This window comes from Pomacea canaliculata, linkage group LG14, assembly GCF_003073045.1.
Source record: "Pomacea canaliculata isolate SZHN2017 linkage group LG14, ASM307304v1, whole genome shotgun sequence".
Taxonomy (NCBI): Eukaryota; Metazoa; Mollusca; class Gastropoda; order Architaenioglossa; family Ampullariidae; genus Pomacea; species Pomacea canaliculata.
The window spans coordinates 12,279,480-12,307,276 of NC_037603.1; the positions used below are offsets into that span (position 1 = coordinate 12,279,480).

General features: G+C 46.1%; 2 protein-coding genes across 2 annotated transcripts in view; both read left to right on the forward strand.

Annotated features, from left to right (window-relative positions):
* LOC112555620 (glypican-5-like) overlaps positions 1-17,119 on the forward strand; it is a 76,014-nt gene extending 58,895 nt beyond the window's left edge. The window contains exons 8-9 of the mRNA XM_025224050.1: positions 16,641-16,767; positions 16,991-17,119. Of these exons, the coding sequence (XP_025079835.1) occupies positions 16,641-16,767; positions 16,991-17,119 (256 nt within the window). The remainder of the gene's footprint in view (positions 1-16,640; positions 16,768-16,990) is intronic.
* A 1,035-nt stretch (positions 17,120-18,154) lies between these two features.
* On the forward strand, positions 18,155-27,781 carry LOC112555471. The gene is made up of 3 exons (XM_025223904.1): positions 18,155-18,670; positions 20,180-20,420; positions 21,035-27,781. The coding sequence occupies exons 1-3, from the start codon at positions 18,629-18,631 to the stop codon at positions 21,163-21,165; spliced, it is 414 nt and encodes a 137-aa protein (XP_025079689.1). The 5' UTR covers positions 18,155-18,628; the 3' UTR covers positions 21,166-27,781.
* The last annotated feature ends 16 nt before the right edge of the window (positions 27,782-27,797 follow it).

Consider the following 27,797-nt stretch of genomic DNA (forward strand, 5'->3'; position numbering starts at 1 on the left):
TTGCCGGCTGCTGGCAGACAGGGGGCGCTACAGGACAGCAGGTTTCGCCACCAACTGCGCACTACAGTAGCTGATGTTGCCTTGTTTCTTCCGTTTTGTTTTTTGTGACTTCTTTATTTTGATTCCTCCTTGCTTTTCTGTCTTTTGCGTTTTTGTGTTTGTGTTTCGTTGTCGTCGTCGTCAGCAGCAGCAGCCGTAAATTAGCTTTGACCATTGACGATATCACAACTACTCTGGGAAACACAAAATGAGAGGCCAGTACTGTTTTCGTTGGCCGGTAGCGACGTTTGTTTGGTGACCAACCGATCATTGTTGTTGAAGTTTGACTGCTAAAGAATTAGAATTTTAAAGTTTGTTTCAAGAGTGTACACTCTCATTTGTTGACTTCTTTGTCAAGCTAGCTTGCTTCCCCCAACCCTGTCCGGAAAGTGGGTGAGGTAGCACCTGTCGGGAGGTTGAATGTGTGAGGTGTTGATAAGACCACCTTTGGCAGCAGTCGCTGGTGGTGAACCTCGCACCGACACCACATCACATCGTTGACTGCTCGGTGTTGTTGAGCGCCTGTGCTCCTCCTTGTTTATTGTTGCGTGGCGAGCTGGCTTGGCTAGCGACCAGATGACGAGCTGCTAGTCTCTTCGTTTGTTTCTTGTATTCAAGTCGTGATGTGTAATCTCTCCGGAACAACGGAAGCTCAGTTCGAAAGCTGTCCGTGAGGCTGCCACGCCCACCTTTCTGGTCTGCAGTGAAGACAGGCAGACTGTGAAGGTGGAGGGCTGTAGTTTGAGGGTGTGGGTTGGTGGGTGGATTGTGGGTGCTCAGTTTCTGCATGTTGTTTGTGTATAGCTAGAAATAGTGTTAGCTCCACATTTCGGGGTAACTATGTCGTTAAACACCTCCAGATGTACAGTGTTGTCGTAGTTACCAAGAGTACATGCACGTGTCACAGGTGAGGAGCTAGAAAGTTGTTCTTACCCTAACGGAGTCATTACACAATATACGATGAAAGAAGAAGCATTCCCCTGAATACTTTTGCTTGCTGTCTGAGTTATACAGAGTAGTCCTGTTTACAGGTTGTGTACCCTGAAATCCAGGATTGTTTGGTCGATATGTAAACATTATACCCACCCTTGGTCACACTCACACAGATGACCATGACATCCGTGTGTACTTGTGTCTAATGACAGGAAGCAGCGGTGATGACAAGGTGCGATGTTTGGTTTGTCCCTAGACATTGCAGGGGACGACAGCCTGCTGCGAGCCACGTGCAACACAAGGCAGTGTGGTCCTTGTACCCGTTGTGTCAAAGGCGAATAACAACAGACTTGAGAAAGCTGCAGGCGGTTGACATTGTTCACATCCTTAGTCACCACGCTTGCTCAGCGATTCGTCTTTTGTTTTCTAGCACCAAGAATGTCTGAGTGCTTTTAGTCCCTCTTGCAAAGGTTCGGGGAGAGGGTCGTTGGGGGGTTCAGGTTCCAGTCATGTGAAGGTAAGCTTAGATGTGTGCACCGTGTGCATATCACCATTCATGTGCACGATTAGTAGCATGAGACTATAGCAAGGCATTGTTTGGTTTAGTTTATCTTCACATTTTTATATCTTACACCCCCACATCAACAAATGGAAAAGAAAGAAAAGGAAAACACAAAAAGAAAGGAGGAATAGATGAAGTCACCGGTCATCAACGTGTATGACATCTATCTGAGGACCTCAGCTCACAGCAAGGACCATCAACAAATGAGAAGTGGCTCATGAGGCAGTGAGGGGTGGGTGAGCAGCACCTCGCTCATGGTCTGCACTCACTCTCGCCACCCGCGGGTCTCTCAACACGTGATTATCTTGATCATCTCACGTTGCCACCCGCGTGTGGCGGTCTGTGTGTGGGTGTGGATGCAGGGATCGTCTACGTGCGTGTGTGTGTGTGCGCGCGCGCCAGGGTGGGTGGATAAGGGACGAGCGGTGACAATCTAGGTGGTAGATGTCAAGTGGCACTGTAGCAGAAAGCTACAATCTCAGATTACGCAGGCGTAAATGCGCTCCCCTGATGCCTGACTTACGGCCCCTGAGAGCGCTGGCCCGGTAGAGGGCGGCGGCGGCGTATCGGGCCTTCTGTCAGCGCCAGCTCTTCAGGGAGCCAACTCTCCTCCTTCCGTACTTCCGACCACAGATGGTTACAGCCATCAACAATAGGGTTGCTTTGTCGCAAAAAAAAAAAAAAAAACCCACAAAAAATCACCTTTTCAAACCAAATCTTCTAGACACCCACAAATTCTTACCGCGGGTGTGGAGTTCATTGCCCTTGTCTGCTCCCTCCTACTCTCTTGCTTAGGTGATCGTCGTTGCCATTGCTTGTGGGCTGAAATCGATAAATAATGAAAAAAATGTAAAAAAACCCGAGCTTTGGGCTGTCGTTTTCACTCGCTGGCGCCATGCCCTGTGGTAGCCAATGGGCGTCCAGCCAAGCAGACAGATCAAAGACGGGCACAAGGCTGGTTTTTAAAAATAATCAGTTCTGATGTAGCAGGCTATTAAATGCATCTTGGGAACATTTAACCTCGGCGAGATTTATGAGGCTGGTGTTAGGTTAAAGGTTAAAATGCTTCTTCTTCCGTTTTTCCTCCCCTCCTCCATTCCCTTGCCCCCACTCACAACGATTATACCTTCTCCTTCAGACACATTTAACTGCCAAGGAGTTTGCGGGGGTCGGTGGGGAAACTGTGTGTGAGAGAGTGAGTGTGTTCTCATACACGTTTGTATCCGGGCATGACCCCTGTGTCGAGGTTGGTCTCTCGGCCGTCGTGGTGTTGACTCACCCACCAGTTGGCAAAGACTAGAGATGGGGAGCCCGGGGCTTAGCGGATTCACGCGCGGTCGGCAGTCCACAGTCGCTCCGAGTGGACCGGACTGTAATGGCCAGTCGCCAACCGTGTCCATGGTTCCCTTCGGCTATCATGGTTTTCTTCTCTCTCTCTCATAACTTTCTTGCCGTCTTTGTATGTTCTAGCCGTACTTTGTATCTTGTCATTGGTGTACACGTGCACTTCCTTTATTAGTGTGTACGCCTACACATCATTGATTAGTGTACGTATGTCCACCTTGTTTTCTTGAGAAGCCATCCAGAACTTTTTTTGCGGATTTGTGCAACATACACATACTTTTTTTTACAAATTTTTTTGAAAATTTTTAATATTTTTTGACAGAATAATGAAATATAAAATAACTAGCTAAAATAATGCTGCTAGGTGGTTACAGATGTTTACTGCAATCAATGATTTATCAAAATGCTTTTCAGACAGTACCCTAAATCATAGATCATTGATTTTAGATAGAGAGAGAAGGCTGGTGCCTGGATGCCTGAATCGTCACTTAGCACCCTGATGTTACCCTACTAGGTAATCAGCTTAATCGGTTTTTCAGCTGGCTGCCCGTAATCAGTCAGGCTGCCAAAGTTTCGTTAATTAAACGACTGGACGACAGCGTATGACATTAATGTGTCCTGACGACCCCGGGCTGACCTGTCATGTTCACTTTGTTGTGTTTTCACGCCGAGTGCACCAGGAGTCCACTCTGGCTTTATTTCTCCACACCTTCTGTAGGCAAGGCTAGTCCGCCAGTCCAGTCTCAGTCCGAAGAAACAGTAGAAAGGGTCGCAGAGAACTGATGGTTAAGATATCTAACTGGTCTTGTGGATGATGTCGAGTTTTAAAGGATGCAATGACAATAATGTCCCGAGAGAGAGAAAGAAAAAGGGAGGGAGGGAGGAAGGAGAAAAATAGACCAACACGCAGAAGTTGCTGGGTTTTCCCCGAGCGACGATTTCCGCTACGCTTTAATAGGCTTAAAATAATTTTAAAAAAGCAATTTCCCAAAGTGAACACTGAACACATTTCTTTGTGACGCAGCCCAGGCGTGCAACCCCTTGCAAGATGTGGAATGGTATGGTCGGTCTGGTGGAGACAGCTGCCTCCTAGACCCTGCCATTCAGCACACGGGGAGGAGGGGAGTCCAGGGGAAGCTGTGGGGAATCTCCTGCACGTAGCTCAGTAATGCGATCTTTCTGAATGAATGAGGCCAGGCTCTCGCAAGAGGGCAATGCTCGTAGTTTTTTCTCCAAAATTATTTGTGAAAGGCTTGTCTAAATGAGAGGATCCGTGCCCATCTTTTCCTTCCCTCTCCTCCCTTCCCAATCTGCCACTCTTTGTTTCTCTGTATATTCGCGTGCAGAACTTGCTGGAACAGTCACGTGTCTCTAACTCTTGTCTCGTGTTTTAACTCAGTTCAGCAAGAAGGATGACAAGTTTGAGTTTATTTACTGACCTTGCCCTCTCATTTTCCATGTAAAGATCATTCTGTATTTTTACACTTGTAAACAGGCTGTTCGGTTTGTGTTGGTCATGATTGCATTTGAAAGCGCTGCTCTAGGTTTGACAATAATGTCTATATATCTTATCCCTTCTAAGCCTAACCGGGTGTCTTTAACCGAGTTTCCTTTTAAGGAACGATGTCTTTATTGGAGGAGCTTGCTAGAAGTAGGTTATCCTTAGATAAACTGTGTCCTTATTAGTTACTTTTGTTTTAAGAGCTAGATACTTTCTTTTCAAAGGAACTGATACATCTTTGAAGAATTTAATGTCGTCTTTAGATAGACTGAGATGTCTTCCATGGAGACGATACAATCTTTAGATAAACTAAGACATCTATCAGAATCTGGATGTCATATTTATATAAACAAAAGTATCTTTCAGGAACCGGGTATTTTCCTTAGATGAACTAAATATTCTTTCAGGAACTAGATACCATCTTTAGCTAGACTTAGACATCTTTCAGGAACTCGATGCCATCTGTAGATAAACTGAGGCATCTTTCAGCAACTTTCCTTAGATCAGCTAAGATATTTTTCAGGAACTGGATACAATCTTTAGATGAGAGTGAGATATTTTTCAGAAACTGGATACCATCTCTACAAGCACTTGTCTCCTTATAACGGTGCAAGTGTAAGGGTGAGTGGGTCAGACAGGTCACATGGATAGACAACCGTGTAGGAACCGTCCACCCCGCAGACATGCTCTCAAGGCGGGTGCAGCTGGTCAGACCTCGGAACCTACCCAAACCTCCATTACAGACCTTTTCATTATCGTGTAACAGAGAATCTGTGTGGGTGTGTGTTGGGTGCACGGTATATAGTTTGCCTTCGCTGACCCAAGGGGGCAATCACGGGTCAGAGGTAAAATGGTCGAAGAGTGGCGTTATCAAAGAAACTTTGGTAGTTGATCATTATCTCTCCTCGTGACCCTAGGTTGCCATCTGAAGAGGGTTTTAAGGCTTGTCTAGAAATCATTGTTCTGTTGTCTCCTAAAAATCCACTTTTCTTTCGTCTCCTAGAAATCCTCTTTAAGCACATCGTTCGTTCCTACACTGTCTTCCTCCTACGGTCTTTTCGTTGATTTTTCCTTCTCAAATACATTTTCTTATTTATATTTGCAGGGGTGGAGGGATTGGTGTTTGTTTCCATACATGTGTCATACATTTTAGTTGCAGATAAGAGAGGGGTGTTGTGTCAGAGTGCCTTCTTATTGTCGTGGCAGACATGTTTAAGACTGTGTTACTGCTTTGACAGAAGCCTGTCACGGGGCATTTCTGTTTTGATAAAAGGCGTGTGTTATCATAACTGAACTCACTTCTTTCTAGTGTCAGAAATATTTGGCGGTAAGTTCGCTCAAGTCGCAGTCCACCCACGAACTAACCTTTCCACTGGGCTGCCCTTGTCTCGTGATTTCGACAGGTCCCAGCGCTGGCATGAGTAAGGACTGATCTTCCCATTCGTTTATCAAATCAAGACTTTAAATATAAATAGTTTTCTTCCACAGAAATTTTATATAAAGTTTGTTAAAAATTTGGATTTGAATTAAAGAAACTTTATTATCAAATACGCTGTTAGATACCACGCTTACAATGGCCCCGCGCCCAGAGCTTGATATACTGTGGGCTTGTGAATAGGACTTGAGAGGGAGGTACCCCAGCCATCACACGAACATCTATGGTCCGACAAAGTGGAATGTAAATGGTCGTCAAGCCTCACCGTCCGCAGCAAAGATTTCATCAGATTTCGATCGAACCCTCCTTCCTACCCAGAGCTGACAAGCTGCTGTGGGAGCAGGACTTGCTCCATCACTGAGGGCTTAGTCTTGCAGGCTTTGAACTTTTTACCTCCTTGATATCACCCTCTGTTACTCCACATTTATTTCACGACAATGAATCACTTTTATGCTGCGGGTTAGTTATTTTCTGCATGTTTTGGTAGACTTTTAGTTCCTCTAGGCCAGCCATAAATTTCTATTAACTTGTTCGAGAAAAATTCATACCATTTCAGTTCCAATAAAAAGACTCATAATAATGGCATTCCTCTTGAACAGTCATTCACAAACAGGTGTTATAAACTGCATGCATTTTAAAAGCCTGTACCCTGTTCGTGTGTGTGTGTCGTGGTGGTGGTGGTGGATTACGAGATCACACAGGCGAGCGGGAAGGTGGTAGAAAGAGAGCATGGACATGCACTCCAGTAGTCATCCGTGTGTTTAATGGCGAATGTGAACGCGCCTGGACCACGATGCTTCTGCGAAATGTGAATCGCCTTTTACAGCTCCAGAAATGTCTGCATTTGCACCCTTATCATCTTGGTGGCCGTTCCAGCACGCCTCGTCAATAAAGATATCGCAATAGATGCAAGGGATGGCGTCAAAGCCTCCTGAAACCTTTGTACCACCAGCCGTCAGAGGAACCCTTCAGGCGGAACACAGCCGTGTGCCCAATGCAAGGCCTCCCCCGCCTACTCCCATCTCTCTCCCCCGCACCCCCTGCACATGAAGTTTGCAGATGATGCTAGCGACCTAGAAAACCCCGCGTGAAGGCTCGAGAGCGAGGTAGGGGGTGTGCAGGCAAGAGGGGGAGAGAAGCAGTGAGGGAGGGGGCAGTTTGCCTTTATTACTCTCCCGGGAGGAGTTTATAGCCTGCTCGGGACAAAAGGCCCTTCCGGATAGGGGGAGTCGGGAGAGAGACTAGTTAGTGCTGCCCAGACTGGCAGATTGCAGCAGGTTTGTCGGGTGTGGATGCTGGCGTCGCCACCCCTCGGGTGGGTCTGACGGCAGCGGCGGCCCACGTGGACCAAGATGAGGACGGAGCTGCAAGTGGGAGAAAGGATGAGTGAGGTGGGTGGACGGGGGAGGGTCTTTGTCGCATTACCCGACAGCCTCCACTTCTGCCAAAGGAATGCCTTATATGGTGGTGTTGGGAAATCAGTCTTGTGGTCTCGCGTCAAAAAACCATGAGTTAAGAGTGGGTGTGTGGGGAGAAGTGTTAAAGGACTACTGGGTACAAATGCTTTCTGATAATTCGGTAAAGGTCAGTGCAAGACACTATTTCGCTAGATCCCGGTGAATACCCGTCTTTTGTTACCGACGTATACGCCAACAAACATCACTATGCACAGAAAGACAGTAACCCACGTGTCAGCGTAGTGCAGAAATTCCTTGTGGTGATTCTCAATGGCAGACCTGAGAACATGTGTTTGTTAGACATATCGTGATCTCTCTGTGTGTGCGTGATGTTTGTAGATGTTTATTTACACAGTAATAGCTGGCTCTGAGCTTTACCTAACCATTAAACAAAATGTTGCACTCCTTGAGTTCTTTAAGCACAAGTTAGTGTTTGTGTTTATGTAGACATGTTTACGGCACCATGCCCATTCCTTTCTCTCTCTCTCTCTCTTTTTCTCTCGAGCACATGCACACTCATGCACGCGCTTCATGCAGAAAGAGGTCTTTAGGGGCGGAAGGAGACACCACAGACTCTCCTGTGTGTAAGGGAATAGGGCCAGATGCCTTTTCCAGGGTCGTTGTCAGAAAAAAGCGCTACTGTATCCAGTAAGACGACAAGGAAGTCAGTACAACCTACACAGTAACCACAAGTTATTTTTACTTTCTTGGCATAACATGTCCTTTGTCAGCATCCCAGAGGAGCGGTCATCATAGATGACTAACACCCAGCTGACATCTCGGCAAGTTCATAGTAAGCGAGTAGTAGGTTGAAGCGACTTCCCTGTGTCCTGGAAACTCGTGTTTGTAGATTGACATGTACTGGCAGCTAGACTGACAGATGTCCTGGCAGCAGGTGTTTGTAGACTGACAGATATCCTGCTGTGTCCTGGCAGCTAGTGTTCGTGGACATAAGGGATGTCCTGCCGTTGGGTAGGAAGTGGTTTACAGTAGCAGTAAAGGTAAGGGCCAAATGTCGATGCCCTGATAGTGGTGTGGAGCAAGTGGCCTGCCAGTGCTCCCTTAGTATTCCATGAAAGACATTCTTCAAGGGCCTGACTCCAGCTGCATGTGAAATCACGAGGCTTGCCGAGTTGTTTCCACTTGGGCGTAACCGGCCAAGTCTTCGGTTTATTTACTTGTGCGTTCTGCGATCTTTTTCACATGTAGCTATGTAATATTTATTTATTACCGACACGTGTTTTTTTTTTGTTTTTTTTTGCGCCGTTCCCTCTTCTACACGAGAATTTGTAAACGGGAGGATTGAAAGTCCACAAAGCCGGACTATGCCGGTCTTGTTATGTGTTTGGAGAAGGAGCATGGTTCACTGTACTCCTGGTAGGTGGTGTGAGGTTACTAAAGAGACTATCCTACCAGTTGGATGTTGGAGAAGGATTATGAGGGGGTTGCTGAAAGGGGTTAACCCTTGCTTCCTGACAAAGTCAGAAAGGTTTATGTTTGGAACAGGCAGGAGGAGAAGGTTTTGGAGGCTACACCGAGTTCGTGCGGAGATTTATTTTGCGTATTTGCTTGCTTCTCGGAACCAGCGGCAAAAGTGTTGCTTGATAGCTGAGGAAGATTATTTACCTTTCTGTATATTTATTTTCACTAGGCTAGAGAAAAATGAGCGGGGGAACAGAAAGACAGGAGGAGAAAAAGGACAGCTGCAGCTGTGTCAAATGCCAGGCATTCAGGAAAAAGCTGATAAAATGTAGATATGTTTGGACGGAGGAGGGGGCGGCTGTTGTTCAGCGCGAAGAATATTTCAGATGTGACACCAGATAAAGGATGGCAATGCTGGATAAAGAACTGATGGAAGAGTGTAGGAAGTGAAGGACTGAAATCGAAGACGAACGGTTGGGAGCAACACACTTGGAGCGCCATCGTCTCTTGTGATTTACTTCCTTCTGGGGACAGCGTGGGTCTGATGAGCGAGCGAGGGAGAGACATGGTCGAGTGTATTTCTGTTTATTTATTTTGTGTGGATTTTGAAAAATAAAATAACACGCCAGTGACACCTTTGTGCACTGGAGTTGACGAGATAGGAAATACCGAGTTCAATGCGCCATCGTGTCTGTTACTATGGAAACACGTATAAGTGATGATAGTAACACATTGGGTTTGGAGAGTGAGCGAGAGAAGGTTCCAGAAATTTTGAGTTTTCAGCCGCATGCTTGGGATGAAGTTAGTGGGAGTGAGTGTTGGAGGAGGATGAATAGATAAAAGCACTTAATGTCTTGGCTGTCATATTGACCTCCCCTTGTCAGGATGTGCGGTGTTAGCTAAATGTCAGATGACAAGTGGAGGAGAGGGCGTGAGGATATTTTTGTCATCGTTAGCTCATTCAAGACGCTGGCGGAGCGATGTCGTGTGGGCGGTGTGTGGATTTAGAAACATCTTTTGCTTTCTGCACTAACAGACTGTAACACACAGCTTGTATTTCATTGGCCGCACTAACAGGCTGTAACACAAATGTTTAGAAGACTTTAAAATAATAACAAACTGTAAATGTACAAAACAAAAATTCTGAGAACTGAAATGTCAATTGTTGAGGGTGCTAACGTTCACATTGATCATTCTGCGGACAGACCTGCTGGATTCAAAACCCTCCGCAGTGAAGTTTTTTACTCAGTTTATTATGTCGTCAATATTAAGTGCACCACCGACATCGTTTGATGTCATTTTCTCCCACGACATGCACTTTGCCCTGTGGTGTGGCGCGAGGGCCGCTGGTCCACCTTCTCGCCGACGTCAGACCGCCGGCACCTGGCGCAACGCCGCAGCTGCACAGGTCACGTGACGCACAACTGCGCATGCTTGGCATTCCTGGCGTCTGGCAAGCCACTGCTATGGCACTCGGATCACCCCGGGGGACAGGTGTTTGGGTGGTGTTCCCTTTGCTGCTGGGTTTGCGATGGTGGCCGCCAGGTGGCAGCGTTGTCCGCGCGTTTCTAATGAAACCTTTCTCGTGCGTCAGCGGAAGAGGGTAGACTGGGGAAAACATGTTTTTAACACTCTACTTGATGATCACACTTGTGACACTCATTTTAGTATTTTGTAGTCTGTGATATGAATAGGTACCCTTCGTGTTTGTTTACATAAATAAACATACGGGCACACCACCTCCAACCGTGTATGCACACGTTCCTCTCTATTTTTTTTTTAACCCTTGTACGCACAAACATCCCTGCGCACTGCTGTATGCGTGTACATATAAAAATTATGTCTGTGCACACTTACATCCTAATCGTTTTTTCTCTCTCACACACACGCACGCACACACACGCACCATGAAAGGGCTCTGCCGGCAGGGTGGCGACAAGTTTCCTCTGATCATGCCAGATTCCGCGGTGATGGATTGATCTGTTGGGGCAAGTGGCGCGGGGGCAAAGGTCGGCGGTCCTTCACGGAGTCGTTCCCAAGGGAGCCTCGCGCCCACAGCAACCGGGGGTGCAGTCTGGTCCGGTTGCTGGTGCTGCTGTGGTGTCGGATGCTCACGACCTGTGTGTATCTTCCTGCTCTCGTTACTCATCCAAGTTTATCGCGTTTTAGTCCATGTCGCTGTGTACAGTGCGTACGTGCGCTTGTGTTTACAGTAAACATGTATATAAATATTATACACTTCTTTTTAAATCCAATATTGTCAGTATTTAGGTTTTAAAAAACGTAAACTGTTTACCTGGAGTACAGCACACTCAGTCACTCGCGCTCTGTCCACAAATCATAAAACAATTGCCGTAAAGCTGTCCACATATATTGTTACTGTGGCTGAGACAAATAACAAAACAACACATATGTACTATCATACAAGCTCTCCGGGGCGGAAGGGAGCAAAAGCTGCACACAGTGAGGCTGAAGCGGGAAGCACACAGCAGTCTAAGCTGTGATGATGTGGAGGAGTGATGGAGAACACAGCAACTTGGTTAGAGGCGAAAACCACACAGTCGCCTCCACTTAATTGATTTTCCCCGTTCTTGCCGATTCTTTCTTTTTTCTTGTTCACCTTGTCGGTCCGGTTTTCAAGAGGCTCACTCCTTGCATAACAATCTGTTTTGCCTTGTTTAGCGCCATGACGACAAGGGGAGAGCACTACCATACACTGGCGCTACTCACAGGTATCAAGTGTCATGTCGCAGAACCGCCTAGCCACTCACCTTTGAGGTCTGGATGCGGTACTAGTGTCCAAGACTTGTGTAGTTGTAATCTGATTCGTTGAGACATCAATAAATAACAACAATGCCCAACAGATAAGTAATTCCGGTGACTTGAACAGATTGTGGGTGGCGTACCATGCGGTGGAGCAAATACGGACGCTGACTTACAATAGTAATAATAATACAAATACAATAATACAAAACATCTGTGGAAAGGCTGGACTACCAGAGTTACTAGTCACCATCACCATTACAAGGCAATGCTTGTTATCAGCGGCTATTTGACAATCATTGCCATGCAGTCCCTGACATCACTGGATGTTTTGACAAACGCACAACTGCATCAGGATCAGTCGAAGAGACAAATTATCTTGCAGACTGTTTCCTTAAGCACGTTTAATGAACCTCCAAGGGCCATTCATGTCACCGGAGTTTGGTAGTCCTAATGCAGACAGATAGTGTGGTGAGTTCACACTTGAAAACTAAGCGTTAATGAAGTCAGGGAGACATCGCTTATCTCCCCCTTGCCGTGTGCTCCCAGCTCCCACCCACCCCTTTGCTACGTCCCTCTACCTCCCGCCCTTGTATTTAATCAGTTTCTCGACATAAGGCGCTAGGGATGCGACTATATTCTCGGCAGGGGATACATGGATGGGTAAGGGAGGGTGAGGGGAGCACCCGGGTTGGTGTGGCAACTGTTGCGAGTCGCACGTGATGTGCATGAGAATCGATGAGTAACTCTGAGGATGAGAGGCGGAGGTGCAAGCATGGAGGCTGCAAGTCGGGACAGTCTGTTGCCTTCAGCAGCTGGTCTGGAACTAGGCCATGAGAACACACGCCTGTCGTTGTAGACTGTGAGAAAGGGTGAGAGGAGGTTCATGGGTACAGCGACTCCCTTCACGTAAGCTGATCATGGCGACGGACCAAGCATCGCGTGCGTACAGCTATCTCCCTTGTCGCTTCCCCTTCCCCACTTATTATCCCATCCCCGATCTTCCCCCTTCCCCCTCCACACCTTAATCTGGGTGAACCATTACTCACGTGCAGGCTCTGGGTTAATGTATGGAACATGCAATGAGTGCATTTACACTCGTGATGTAGACCGTTTAATTGTGTCCTTTAGGTGGCGGAGGTAGGTGCATGCGTGCGCGTGCACTCACGTGCGACGTGACTGTGCGAGGTGGAACTGCCTCCCTTCATGACTGGACATCATTTGACGAGTAATTTCAGTTACAGCATCAAAGGCTTTCGCCAATTACACCGTCAGCGGCTAAAATGTCTGCACATTTGCGTCCGTGCTGCTGCTAATAATCGTCGCCTTACACAAAAGGGCGAGGAGGGGATGGCGAGGGCTGGTGGTGTGACTGGCGGTACTGTAGTACTCACCACGATAGCTGTGTCCCCTCTCTTACCTCTCCTCCCACCGCCGTACGTCACGTGCATTAGCTGTGGTATGAAGTTACCACGATTACCCAACGATCAACCCAAAGATAAAGGGGAAAACACAAAAAGGAGCTTGTGATGAGGCTTAGTGCTCCGCGAAGTATGCGTGATAGAGACGTAATCACGCCGTAGTCATGAGTTTGTACTTCGTTACCACTTTATTATTATTATTCTCGCTGTGGTGCTTCAGGAAAAACCTCCAAACAAACCTACTACAAACATTGCGGTTGATGGTGTGTTCATCACCCGCACTGTTTTTTCGGTAATCAGACACGCATGTGTCTACATTCCGTCTGCTTTACAGCTCTGCCGGGCGTCTTTCAGGATGGGATGTCCCTGTTCCCTTACAATCTTTTACTCCCTGTTCCCTTACAATCTTTTACAGCAAATCTTGGCGTAAGCTGGGACGATGAAGACCTAGTGAACACCAAACAGGGGTAGGGCTTGTTTACAAATCTCGCTTTTACAGGGTCACTTTTGTTTACAGGGTCTCTCTTGTTTAAAAAGTTCACAGGTTCTGCCTTGTTTACAGCCCTAAACTAGTTCGCTGTGATAAATCCTCGGCCGCTGACTCGTTTATCTATGTTTAAACCGGGCAACAAAGTCAGTATATGGGTTAACAGGACTACAATTGCTGGCCGGGTTACAGCATCACATATGGCCTACAACCTCAAAGTATCTCTCAAGAATGTTTGCTTAGCTCCACGTCATGGCTATTCATCACACTGTCCTGCCAACCGCACCCGATCACTTCCGGCTACCCGACTGTGGAGAACGGCGGCGATGTTTACAAGTCGGTGGCGACCATCATATGTCTTACAGCAGAAGAAGAAAGAGCGAACTGTCGCATTGTTACTGTAACACTTCAAGAGGGGACGTAATGAACGCATGACAATAGTTGCGCCCCTTTAATTCCTTCTTCCCGCAGGAAGCAGGGGCTTGAATCTGAAGGGCTGAGAGATTGGAAGTGCTTCCATAGGCGCTTCCGCTTAATTATTTATGCAAAATGTGGTCTTAGATTTGCGGAATCCATTATAGTGGTTGGTACATCTCTTTTTTTCCTGATCTTCTTCCTTCTGCATCATCATTATCTTCTTCTTCTTCCCTTCAGGGCGAGGAAACAACTTTTACCGTGACCCTTACCTACTCCGACGAACTTTTTCGACTGTGTGGTATTGAAGCTGGGGAGAAAACTTCTCACAAGATAGCCGTTGGGTCTGAGAGCTGACACCCACTCACTTCCACCATGATCATGTATCTAACGCAGACGTGGTTGTACCTCTGTCCCTGTTACATTCTGACCAGTCTGCTGGGACATTACTCAGGTGTGCGTGCAGGTGACCATCAAGCCGGTGCGCAAAAAGAACATACGCCGACCTTTGACCTAGCCGTCACGTGGTGACCTCATTGCCCATGATTTTATCGACCCACAGTACAAGGAGGAAAGGACAGAGGATTATGTGAGTGTGGGGGAGGGGGATGCAGGTGACTGATGGCCGACGGGTGCTCAGGTGAGAAGAGCTGAACGCCTCCAGAATCATAACTGGCCGATCGATTTGCAAGGGGCCACAAATGGCGGCGCTGGCGGCCCTGTGAGCCCCGATTACGGGTAGTTAACGTCTGCTCCCCTCCCTCTCCGCCATTTTCTCTTATCGCCATGGCGTCAAGCTCTTCACCCAAACCCCACCCCCAACACCACCCACCCCTCGCCAGGCCCCACTCTTACATCTTTTGATCTTGTGCGCATGTAAAGGAGCTGCGGAACCATGGTGACGATGATGAGAGTATTAATGGTGGTGGTGTGTTAGTCATGGCGTTAGTGGTATCTGCTGCTCGTGGTTGTGGTGGTGGTGAGGATGTTAGCTTCCGAGTTTTGCTTCTGTCTTTCTCCTGTTGGTGATAATGTTTAACGTCGTAAGACGTTGGATGGCAATGTCGTAGGTGAATTGCGAGATTTATTGTCTCATGTTGCCATCTTGCCTTAGTGTTAACGGGGTTGTGCGAGATCAACTAGTTGTAAGTAGGAGACCCTGAGGGTGAGAGGCGCCATGCGCGTGCTGTACTTTAACGACACGTTTCCCCAGCCCTCCGTCACTCGCCTCCTCACGCCTCATGAGCAGATGAGCTCACACCTCACACCTCACACCGGCTCTGTGGCTCCATGACTGGCGCACATATCGGACAAAACCTTTTTACTGCTGAAAGCATCTTCAGCCAGTTCTCAGAACTCAGCCAGTTCTGGTCTCTTTATGGCAGCCCCCGAGTGCCAGCATGCAGTCCGGCTTATAATTAGAAGCTCATTGGCAGACTCGTCATTCCCTTGGTACTAGCGGTTAGTCACAGAGAGGAGTATTGTCAGAGAATGGTATCCTGGCGATAAATCACAGTTTAAATGGTATTGGTGGATTGGCACTATTTCAGATCATAGCATTCTAGTTTGGAGGACATTGAAGAGGAGAGGCATTCAAAGCATGGTGGAAGGGACAGACAGACAAAGCCATCAGGATGCTGTCCACTTAAGGAAGCCCACATTGCTGGCACCCCATACTGACATATCAAAGGATCCTGTGTCGCAGTCACAGTCAGCATTGGGTCCCGTAGTACCATCAGAGCCTGTGGTTGTGGACACACCAGTCGTTTGCTGTCTCTATTGACTCGTCACCACCACACGAGGGCATCACGATCTCCTCTTTCTGCCAAATATCCATCACAGACTTGCACTGGTCAGGCGCTGGCTGGCAACACGACATTAGCATCCATGTGTTCGGTCATTATAGGTCAGAGTTCAACCTCTCAGGTGGCTGTTTACTGGACAAGCAGTTCAGAAACATGTATGTCCGTGCTGAAATGGTCCTGCCAGTATTTTGTAGGTGTGCACGTGTATTTAGCTGTCTGTCGCTATCTAGCGATCTACACACGCCATTCCCACATTATGATATTAATCATTCATGTCAGTTTTTTAAACATGTGCTAGGACACTGACAGTGCCATTTATCGTTAATGTGTCGTGAAAACTCCTGTGCACAAAGACATGTGAAAATACTAAAGACCACAGAGCCCATCATTTCTAGCCATCTTCACGACAGTAGGCTTCAAACAAATTGTATTGTAGCAGGCGATTAGTGGACTTTAACTGGACATTATGACCATGCTGGTATCGCCTGATGTAGTAGAGGTAGGTCTGACAAGGTGGCCAGTTGTGGGATTTGTTTCACGGAGATTTCTACCTTCGATTAAAACTGTTTTCATATAAAGCGAGTAATATTTTTTCTGTCTTTCGTGCAATAAGTGATTTGTTACCCAGCACTTCCCGCCAGTTCAGAAGTGAATGATAAAGATGTAATATTTTACAAATATTGCGAATAAACATTTTAAGAACATTAGGCTTCAGGGGGACTAATGTGTGTGAGAGAGAGGGAGAAGGGAGGGTAGAACATCTTGAGACTCCGCTTGAGGGCGCCACTTGACAGCAATTTTGAAATGTTCAGCCCTGGCATGTGAAACTGTTTGCTTTGACGCCGTGCTGATAATCTTCTTGAAGCGGTTTGCTGTGTCGGCAGCCACGAAGTCGATGCCTTCCCTCCCCACTCTCTGTTCCCCTCTCTCACTCTCTCATTCTCTCTCACGATTTGCTCGTTCTCAGGTGTCACTAACAGCTGAGTGGCTTGCAGACACACAAACAGATGAGATCCATAGCGCAGTAAACACCTCAGCACTGTTTCTTTGTGTTCAGGTACACACAGGAAGTTCCGGAGGCCAACTTCCTGAGCCAACAGCGGCATAACTCCGAGGTCAAGGTTTCCCTCATGCCAGACTACAGCCTGCTGCAGGTGAAGGACACACTGACCCACATGAGACGGGTGAGCATTTCCTCCTTGTGTTGCTTGTGTTCCTGCTGGCGTGCTTCAAAAACATTACTACATATTTGTAACAAACTAATGATGTAGCCATTACCGTTGGTAGCATTTATTTATGTTTTATTTGTCTTGGGTTGGTCTTCTTGCTTCACACGCGTATCGCTCTTTGGAGAAGTTCCAGACCTTTGTCCATTTGAACCCGAATGGGAAGCTGATATGGTGCCAGCAGTCTTCTTGTGGCATCAACCCCCGCACTGTGATGAAAGATGGCCAGCCAAGAGCCCCTGAACAGGATGTTCACAGCCATTCTAATCACTATTGTCACTTGAACAAAGGATCAGTGAGGACAAGTTAGGAGGCAGACACCGTTGGAGAAGGAGGAAGTCTGAACTTCATTGTGTGTCCTTGCTTAGCGCAGTCTCGCTGTATATCAATGGACATGCTTTGATGGATTGCTACATTTGCCTACCAAGTGATAGTTGATTCGTTTTTACCCCTGTCTCCTGCTTTTTCCTTTCCTGTCTTCTGTATATTTCTCATTCCCTCCCTCACCCCATGCGGCTTGTCCACTCTATTGCACAGACCCTCTTCAGCTCACAGCCGACTAGCTCAAGGCTATAGCGGCCATGTTGACATCTTCAACGATTGTTTTTGCTGTACTTTTATTTAGTCGTAAAAAAATAATAATAGAACTTGTAGAGGGCATTTCCCTTTGCGGATATGTGCGGATGTGAATGTGCCGAGAGATATTTTTGAAGCGTAGCCAAAAAAAAAAAAAAGTTGAGACGTAGTAGGAAGCGAATTGTAAGCAGTTGAATCTTAAAAGCGTTTGTTCAGTTGGTGTTGGAGAACATTCCAACTTAATTCAAATGCTAAGATTCTGCCAACCTTGCGGATGTCGTTGGCATGACAGCTGGAAATGTACCCGAAAATCTGCACATAGCAGGCAACACAACCAGCGGAACTTACGGGTGGCTGTGGTCAGACAGACCAGCTGACCAACCCTCAGTTGACACTCCGTACACAGCGACAATAGCGCACGTGACTTGGTAAGCTCGCACTATTTGTACAGCACACAAAGACATTGTTGTCCTCAGCACGTGCTGGGTGCTCACTGAATGGATCTGTTGATGGGCCAGTGACGTCACACCGGCAACGGTCTAACTGATGACGTCATCGTAATCCGATACGTTCCTGTTTCAAGTCCATTCTATACTTCCCTTCTGTCCTTTCTCTGTCTGTCTCTTTCTCTCTCACACACACACACTGCTAGTCTCCTGTGGTGTGAGTAGGCTGCTTGTTTAGCGCGTGCGGGATTGTCGGCTATAAATAGAACACCAGTGACGTACAGCTGGAGATCGGAAGGACTGGGGGAAGTGTTGCCCCAGGCTGTGGCGGTGCTGAGGTCAGCCTTTCCTATATCACAATGAATCACTGCTTCCGGCAGTTATCGCTTTCTCTTTTCGCACATATTTCCCCTTCATCAAAAACCTAGCGCATGATCGTGAGTTGGGCATTGCTAAGTTTCGGTAGACTTGAAAGTGATCGTCACACTCGGAGACAGTCGAGAGAAGTTGGAGACTGTCGAGAGAAGTTCGTTAATTACTGAGTACTGAGGTACTTCTGTGACCCTGAGGAGGTTTCAGTGTGGGATTTGTAGGACGATCACATCTAGCTGGAAGCCATTGGAGGGTGAAGTCCTGACGAGGGGTGACGATCTCGAGGCGGCGACAAGGAACTCGGGTTTCACCCACTTCTGGCTTGCCTCGTGACCTGACCTCTGAGACAAGTTACCCTCCGACCACTCTCAGTTCCAGTTGATTCTGCGATCCGACAGCGGAGTAAGGGAGGAGACCACACAACCATGCAGGCATCACATCTACTGGTTGTCATCGGAATCTTTGTCGTGAGTGTCACTCGCTTTTCTCATCTTGCCGGCCTGAAGTGGTGAGATGCTTTGCAGGCCAAATGGCGGCAGTTAGCGACAGGTTGATGAAGCTGATTTATAGGTTTCTTGCCTGACTGTTGCCATTGTTTTATTTTTTAACCTGTGACCCTAGAAGTACTTTTTTTCACTTTTTAAGTGTATGTCAGAGGCGTATATTTGACAAAGTCGGAAGCCGTGCACTCTGTTGTTGACCTTAATATATTTAATGGGGCCTGTAAGGATGATATGGAAGGGGAATTTACTTTTATGTCACCTCACGGAAACAGAAATTACTTCATAGTGTCAGAGGACCTTACTCGTTGGTGTAATTTAATGTCAGTAACTGTGTCCATTCCTGGCACCTTGCAGTGGACTTGGTGTGGACTGATCCATGAGTTGAAATGGCCAGTGAGACACAATAAGGGAAAAGGTGAAGGGTTAGAATGGAGCGGTCAAAGTGCTATTAATATCAAGAGGAATTAGACTGGCGAGTTCAATAACTGCCTGCTTCAAGAGAATCGGTCTTGTATAGATGGCTTAGATAACACTTGACATGTTTGTTAAGACTGTATGAAGCTGCTATCTTCATGATCAAAGAAGTGGGAAGTAAAATAGAAAAAATAAGTGGCTTGGTGTTGACTGACACTAGTGAGAAAACGATAGTTGCTTCTTTCTACAGAACAAAAACCGTAGAGAACAAACTTACGAGATTTCCACAAAAGAAAGAAAAGAGTACATTACACTGACAAGAGAGAAGAAGAAATACTGGATGGTTATCACTTAACTACATTAAAACTACATCAAGTAGCCAACAGCAGTGGAATGATCACTTCTGATTCATGTTTAATACTGATGACCTGGATGAAAATATCAACAGGGAAGAAAGGGAAATGAAGAAGTAATGATGAAACTTTGTTCAATGACCCACTGACAAGTCATAGTTCAAACCACCAAAAAGTTCTGCTACCGTTAAAGATCGTAATACAAATGTTTTCATTTGTCTACTTAGTCTCCTATCTAAGAAAGGTGCATCTCCCAGCGAATGGTCACAGTCCTTAATAGTACCAATGTACAACAAAGGTGACATCAATCAACCTGCCAGTTTTAAAGGTGTTGCATTAACAAATGTACTCAGTAAAATATAAAGATGTATTAAACAAGAGACTGAGACGGTGGGCTGACAAAGAAGTTTAGTAAAAGTCACTCAGTCTGCAGTGGTGACTTTTGACACGAACCTTTCCCCTGTAGCTTTCATTAATATCAGAGATCAAAATGTTCAGAAAGCACTCTTCCATGCAGAGAGAGAGAGAGAGAGAGAAATGGTCTTCGGACATTTAGCGTGTCTTGCAATTACAGGAATAACAAGAAATTCTTCCACTGAGCTCTCAGAGCTACCGACGGCGATGTTTTGAACAGCAGACCGTGTATTTCTATATTTCATAAGCATTCGTTACAATTTATAACCAACTTTTTGTTCACTGTCCACAGAACCTCAGCAGTCTGCTCAACGCCGATATGATGGGTGATGAGCCGCACAAACACCAGGGAGCCCACGCCAGTGTCACCTCCGTCAGCAGCGGCAACTACCACCGCGACTACATCGTTCAGGATGACGAGGACTTTGTCCCCTATGGCTCAGGTTCCGGTTCTGGCAGTGGAGAAAAGCCAGAAGTAGATCGTGAGGTGGAGGAGGAGGTGGAACCAGGACGTAAGCCTGAAGTGAAAGCAGGTGAGTGTCTGTCTCCTAGCCTTCAGTATAGTCACAAGAAATTACCTGGGTACGTCAGTAGTACACTAGATTGGAGCTTTTACCCTGGGTACCTTGCATTAGTCATAAGCTTGATCACGGTGACAGGAGGAGACCTACAGCAATGTAACAACACGGTAAAAGGGTATCAGTTGGACTCACAGACATATAACTGTCAAGGAGGTAGAATGAGGAGGCGGTTACCTGGAATGACTACAGCTCACGAGCTGATGTAGTTGCTGAAAACCCAACAGCGCTTCAACAGTCCATGGATGTGTATAGGTGGATTGCTGTCTGTCTGCCAAGACCAACACTTAGCCTCTTGCGAAGTTCTCCGCTGTTAGTCTCGGCGAGCCGTAACAAAAAATGTGGCTAAACCGGAAGCTTTGTAGTCTAATGCCTCGTTTCAGCAGCTTAAAGTAAGATAAAATGACATCAGACATTCAGTTTTGACTCCCATCCCCTTCCATTAATTATTTCCAATAATTATTTTTAAGTTACATGATTACATTTAAGCAGGATTATTTTATATCTTGAACATTTTTTAGCCTGTTTGTAGGTGCAGCATATTTAGTTATTTTTCTGTCTATTCACAGACCCACCAGTGTTTAGACCGACTACAACAAGAAAGCCGCCAGTGGGAGGGGCAGACAACTGCATCGCTAGCCGAACCTTGTTGTTGTGTTGCCTTGTACTGTTGAGACTGTTGGACACACTGAGAAAATAGTTGGTGGCGCCAGTGCCGCTGAGTTTGTCTGCTGGACACAAAGAGGGGGGGAGGGGACAACTCACCGCCACTGTCACGAACGCTAAACTATTTCATCACTTAGTCCCAGTCCCCACCATACCGGCCCTGCAGTGTTACAGTTACAGGTGTTACAGGTGGGCGCTCCAGTTACGGGAAAGCTGACTGGAGGAGGGAATAGTGGGTGGGTAGGGGGTAGGGGGTGCAGTGTATACAAACTTCTCAAGATTTCCTTCTGACGGACTTAAGGGAGTTGTTGGGTGGGTAGGGGTCGTTGGTAATGGAAACTCGTTCACACGAAGCAACCTCCCACAGTTTTGTCTTGGTGCCAGAGGGCGCCCAAACGCACTCCAGATGAGAAAATAGTCGAGGTGTGTTCGACAAGGGAACAGGGGCTCAGCGACACGAGTTTCACAAGCACCTAAGATAACAGGTATTCAGCGAGAAGTTCAGGGGTTACGCAACGCTGGGTCTCGGAGGGTTCGACTACCGATTTCTAGCCCCCCTCTCCCTCCCTTTGTGTAAATAGTGCCGACACTTTGTTAGTGGGGTGGGGGGGCGTGGAGCAGAATATTTGACTTGGCCAGGAATATGCAATCTTCTGAGATAAGAAACCGGCTTGCCGAACTTGTTAGAAATGGCCAGCGAGCGACGATGACATCAGCTGTGGTGGGCGGATTCAGTTGGAAACCACATAAAATGTTGCAGATGTACACCACTCGCGAGTGGGAGGAACAAGCGAGTCTGTGGGAGGAGGGGGCGAGGTCGCATCAGGGCATTACTGTAGGGGCGAACCGCGTAGATTGAAATAAGTGTAGGAACCAAATATAACTTACCTTTTAAACCCTGAATAAGTTAATAAGGCCAAAGGTAAAATAATGGGAGGGGAGGTAGCAAGTTGTTCATTCGAGAGATGTGCATGGGGAACATAGACTTTCACCAGGTGAGCAATTTCTTTGCCACACCTCACCTGTGCGTCTGACTCGAATAACCAACACGATGGGCGTGGCTTGAGGCACCTTCACAGTTTTTTTTTTCCTTCACTCGCATCACCCAAGGGCAGCAGGAACTTTGTGAGACGGTTCGTGAGGCAGTGCTGTCCTCGCTAACGTTCAGCAGGAAGGAGGACAGTGACACGTGACTCTGCGCTTCCCGCCTCCTTCCCCAAGACCACCAGTAGCGCGAGGAGGAAAGTGCAAGGGTCATCGTACGGATCTCGGCAAAAGGGGCAAACAGTCACGCTTGACAGCATCACAGCATCACCTCAGTCAGCGCCATCTTTAACAGCAGACAACTGAAGCACTCTGGGAAGGGAGGGAGGATGTAATGCGGACAACCTTCCACTGCAAATGTGCCAGAAGTTTAAGATGGCTGTGCCATCCACCCACCTCCACACCCTAGGGTGGCTTGCCAGCGTGTCTGTGTGTGATTACAAGTCTTAAGTCTCCACAAAAACGAAAATCATTTTAGAAACACGGTACTTTGATGCGGGTCATGTGACTCTTAAAGGATTTTTTTTAATGTGTTCCTTCATATACGGGATTCTATCTTTCGTCACAGTTGTACGGTCTGTGCCTCTAATTAAAATGTTCAGGCTGTTTGAGCCTCTGATGAAGAATGGCCTGCTTGAGGATGTTGCTTTCACCAAATGTTGCTTTTTCGGGAGAATAACGGTAGCCACGATGAATGAAAGAACAAGTCTTAGAAACTTTTCGGTAGATATCCCGCAATTAATTTTTTTTTTAAATTAGAAAAAAATTGTTGTGAACCAAGACTCCTCGCCTTTGTAGTAGCGGCGTCCATGTGGAAAGCCTGGGTTGCTGCCTGTAGAAGACCACAACCTTCCTGTCGACTTCGCGAATGTGAAGAACTGAAGAGAGCACTATATGCAAGACTGGAAATGTAGAAGAAAACAGTGACAGAACAAAACAAACACCACGTGTGATGAGTGTATTACTTAGCTCACTTACAATTGTCAATTTGTCTGCCTACTATTATCATCATGATTATTATAATTATTATTATTTAGGTGTGCCGCCGATTGTTGTGACATCCGTGAAAAAATGACTTGTTTTGTCCCTCGCGGACATTTGCCCGCCATTACTGGCTTTGTTCACTATTTTAATCCATCCTGCATTCACTTTTACTTACTACGTGCCGAGTTTCGAATGAATCCATGCCTATGATGTGGTGTTTGTGTAAATATGTATCATCAACTGTAGAGTTATTTCTTGTACAGTCTGAACGATTTACCCATTGGACAGGGCCTTGATGTCATGTTCCCGACCCCTGTAAGTATTCCCGTCACGATGAAGCTCGTTTCCAAACACAGATGCTGCCCCACGCTTGAGGGTGGAGGTCAGGGAAGCCATTAGGAGAGGCGGTGGGTGTCAACATGGTGGCATCGCTGTGTGGTCGATGATGGTGACGACTCGGCCAAGACCACCTGTCGTTATTGATGTGTGCATTGTTCAGTATGTTGATGTGAAGAAGATTGTTGAATATTGTGTTCACAACACTTGTGGTTACATGTAAGCTGCACAGTCTCAAGCCAACTACTCACTAAAGTATCTCTTGGTTTTTTTGTTTTGTTTTTTTTTGTAGGGTTGATGAGCCTGCTATGTACCTGAGCAGTATATAAGATAATAGTAATCATAATAATATGTAGCACACTCGGCACAGCTCGTGAGAGACTGAGAAGAAAAGCGAAACAGCATTTGCTGGAACTTCCAGTTTAAAATAAATCACTTCGGTTGTTTCCTCCACCCTCTCCCTTACCTTATCAGCGATTTCTTTCGAAGATATGATAAAAGATTGAGTAAACTTTCAACAACTTTTGACTTTCCACACATGTTTAAACTGTTGGATATACTCAGATTAAACGAGCGAAAGATTGAACTAGTGTTGGAAAAAGATGGGGGAGGAGACATACTGAGGGAAGGAGGTGTGGAAACTAGAGGGAGGAAGGATGCCTAGTTAAACCAGAGAACTCGGAGGCTATCATTCAGAGATACAAGCCTTTGCTGACAGAAGTAGGAGGGAACACGAAACATACTTAGACACTGGGACTTCATTCGTCCTTGTCCACAACTCACTTTATAGCAACACAACAGCGACGATGAAAGAGGTTAAATAACTTTCCACATTCACAGTCTCGGATGCTTATCAAAAGGTTAATTAATTGCCAGTGAATCTCATCCCCGCCCTACAGTCTTAGGCAAGACTCGTGCGTGAAGGACTCGGCAAATCTTTGATAAAGACAACCCACTCTTCTAACCGTCTCCTTGTAGTCGTCTGCTCCAGGTAGACTTTATATCAAAGTGTTTTCCTCCCTCCTGCAGCTGAGCAACTTCTGGCACTGTGTCAAAGATGTATTGGCTTTGTCTGCCTGTTGCTTCATCACCAACCTCATTAAGTCTGGGAGCGCAGGGTTTTTTTCTTGGCACGTGAAAGTATGAAATATTATCTGCTACAAAGTCCTTCAGGCTGCCTTCCTGGGTAAACTCCAGAACCAGAGGCTGCTCCATTCTCTTGAAACACAGACTATGGTTACCCGTGGAAATCCCGAAAAATAAACTTGAGTTAGTTCTTTGTTTTTCGCCCAGTAATGAGCTGTAGGTATGTATGGGGCTCGTCTTCCTCCCAATCCGTCTCACCACAAACAACACCTCCTGGCGGCAGAAACTGATGGTGAACATCCTCATGCGATTTTGATAATTAACGAGTAACAGTTGCAGAAATAGAAGATCTTCTGACGAGTAAAAGGTCAATGAAGACTTGAGAAGAGTGCGGAATCTCATAAATCTTTTAAGACTTTTCAGGTACATGTAACATCAAAGTGGGATTTTTTGAATCACGTGGTTTTTTTCGGCCAAATTTTTCTCTCTTCGACACTTGAGACAGAATACCTTTCAATCAAAGCACGCTTTTGTGCACCAGCAGTCCATCAGACACAGGGTCAGTGAGTGCTGATAGTTTGAATCCTGACCGTGGTGATGTTCCAGAAACAATATCTTTTTGTTTTTGGTTCATTTGAAATGTTAGGTATCAGTCGTGCACTTTAATGTATGGGACTGTAGAACGTGCACTTGTGATGACCAGAGGACTCCATTCAATGCACCCTGAAGTTTGATTCTCCTGTGTACATATGTCACTTTTCATATGTCTTGATATTGTGCATCGCCATGTACTTGTTCTTGCCGCAGCGTGCACACGCACTGGTTTCCACGTGACTTCTCTCATTTCTCTCTCTCTCTCACACCATACAGATGGTCCCATGTCTTTTTCTCGACAGATTACTGAAAATTGTAGATAGGTTTAAACTGTTGTGCTGAGAGGACATGCATGATGTTCTTGTGAGTGTTTGCAGACATCTTGTGTGTACTTTATGTTGGTACAAACATCTGTGTAGTCGACATCGGTATAAACATCTCTGTAGTCTACATCAGTACAAACATCTGTGTAGTCTACATAGATACAACCAGACTTGTAGCCCATCCTGAGCTCTTGTTGTGTTTTAGTCATCTCTTTACCTGCATGATGGTGTCATTACAGAAATGCCATTTTGTTTTAGTGTATGTTAGTGTGATCGACTTCAAATGATGCGTTAATAGAAATGTGTTTACTTGATGCGGCACGTTCTTGTCGCGCGCATGTGCGTGTATTTGTGTGTTTGTGTATCAGAGAGAGAATCTTTTGTACCTCACGGTTTGCCTCACTGACAGCGAAATTTTGTTCATTGGTTGAGCGGAAATAACAAACTCGACAAGTTTCGGCGTATCCACGTGCGTTTCACGGTCAGCGTAGAGTTTATGTCAAGATTTAATTTTTCCCTTTTAACTCGGACCTCGGTAATTTCATGTCATTTTGCTCTTGACTGTCGTAGTCTTCACAGCCTGGACGAAAGCTAGAAATGCTCAAGCTAGGGAACCCCTTGCGAGAAGATCAGGTCTTTGAAATAAGACCGGATGCCACAAAGTAGTCCTAGCTATGGTTGCCAAGATAGCCTGTGGTTCCTGACACCTTGATTATTGGGGAGGGGGATACTAATGCCAGTGTCTTCGATGGAAATGTGTTCAAAGACCTTGGCACCTAAGTACCCGAGACATTCAAAATATTTAATGTCCAAAACTAGCGGAAGACAGACACAAGGCCACCAAGGGACTTTGCGATCGTTTTGTGATGTTTGGTCTCTGTCTTCTTGTTCCATGCTAGGGTTAGTGGTTTCTGGGTCTTTGGTCATGCATAGAACAGTGTTGCTTGGAGTCTGTCTAGTTCTTGCTGCTGTTCCCTTGCATCTTTGAGTATCTTAGAGACGTACACGCATGATGTATTATTGTAATGTTTGGAAGTCAGAGTTTTATGTTCGTTGTGTGATGTAAAAACTGTACATACATGAGACTCGGCTTGTGATCTTGATTATTATTTTTTCCCGACACTTTCATCCATTCATTGTAAACATAAACATGAAGGGTTGCGAATGGTGGTGTGAATGCGTGAGTGTCATGTGTCTGTAAGCTGTAGTTGACTAGTAGTGGCCAGAAAATGTACTTTTTATGCTTGATTTTAATTTTGTTTTAAATTTCTTCATGCTTAGCACTGTTTTAGGATGTTCTAAGAATGTGACTGGAGACACCCACCGTTAGTTGTTCGCAACTGTGGTAGGATGAGCCTCCAGTCTTGTCCCCCACATTTTTAAATATAACATTTTATTATTTCGTTGGTGACATTGAACATTAGACATCATGCCCGTTATACGTGTTGATTTCGGTTAGAAGAGAGAAGTTTAAACATTGTCATCTGTGTTGATGATTGTTGATCACATCTTGCCCCAGACGACCAGCTAATGTTGATTCTGATGAGGGGTCAACCGCTGCTGAGGTGGGTAGGTAAGTGTTGTCATCATAGACATGACAGTGTGTGTGTCCGGCAGCTGGTGTTGACCACTCACCATGGCTAGCTACCCTTGTCTCTCGTGCTTCGCAGTTTTCACACCCGATGGGACCTGTAGACTAGTAGGCAGTTCCACGTTTTCACAACACAACTCTTCATAGTGTTTACCAGTGTACAGTGTTTATTTTAAACCACTAGGACTGACTGACCTGTTGGCAGTCCAGGTACTTAATGTTCACATTGTGACACCGACATTGTCAGTATAGGATCGGATGCTGTGCTCTTTGACCCTTCAAACCGAACACCCGGGTAGCGTGCTAGAATACCGCAAACAATTCTATGCATGCAACAGTCCGACTCGCCTGTCAGGGTAGTTAATACAAACCGTGTAATTAATGTATAATTTTGAAAGTTTCTGTTGTATCTTTTCCGTTACAAATTGTGTGGTATTCTTCGTACATTAACTTGCCATTGATTTATTGAATTCAGAACTGACAGCATTGCCTTTAACCCAGTTAAAAAAGTGGTTCATTGTCTTTTGTATCTGATATGCTAGCCTTATCATTCACGTTCATCAGGTGATTATTCTCTGTGTACTGTGTTTCGCCTAGGTGTATAAAATGTCAGCGTTTACAGATTCTTTCCTTTGTGTACGCCGCTACTGTCACTTTGCATCATTGGAATAAAATGAATATTATGCAAACCATTTCCTGACTTCAGTC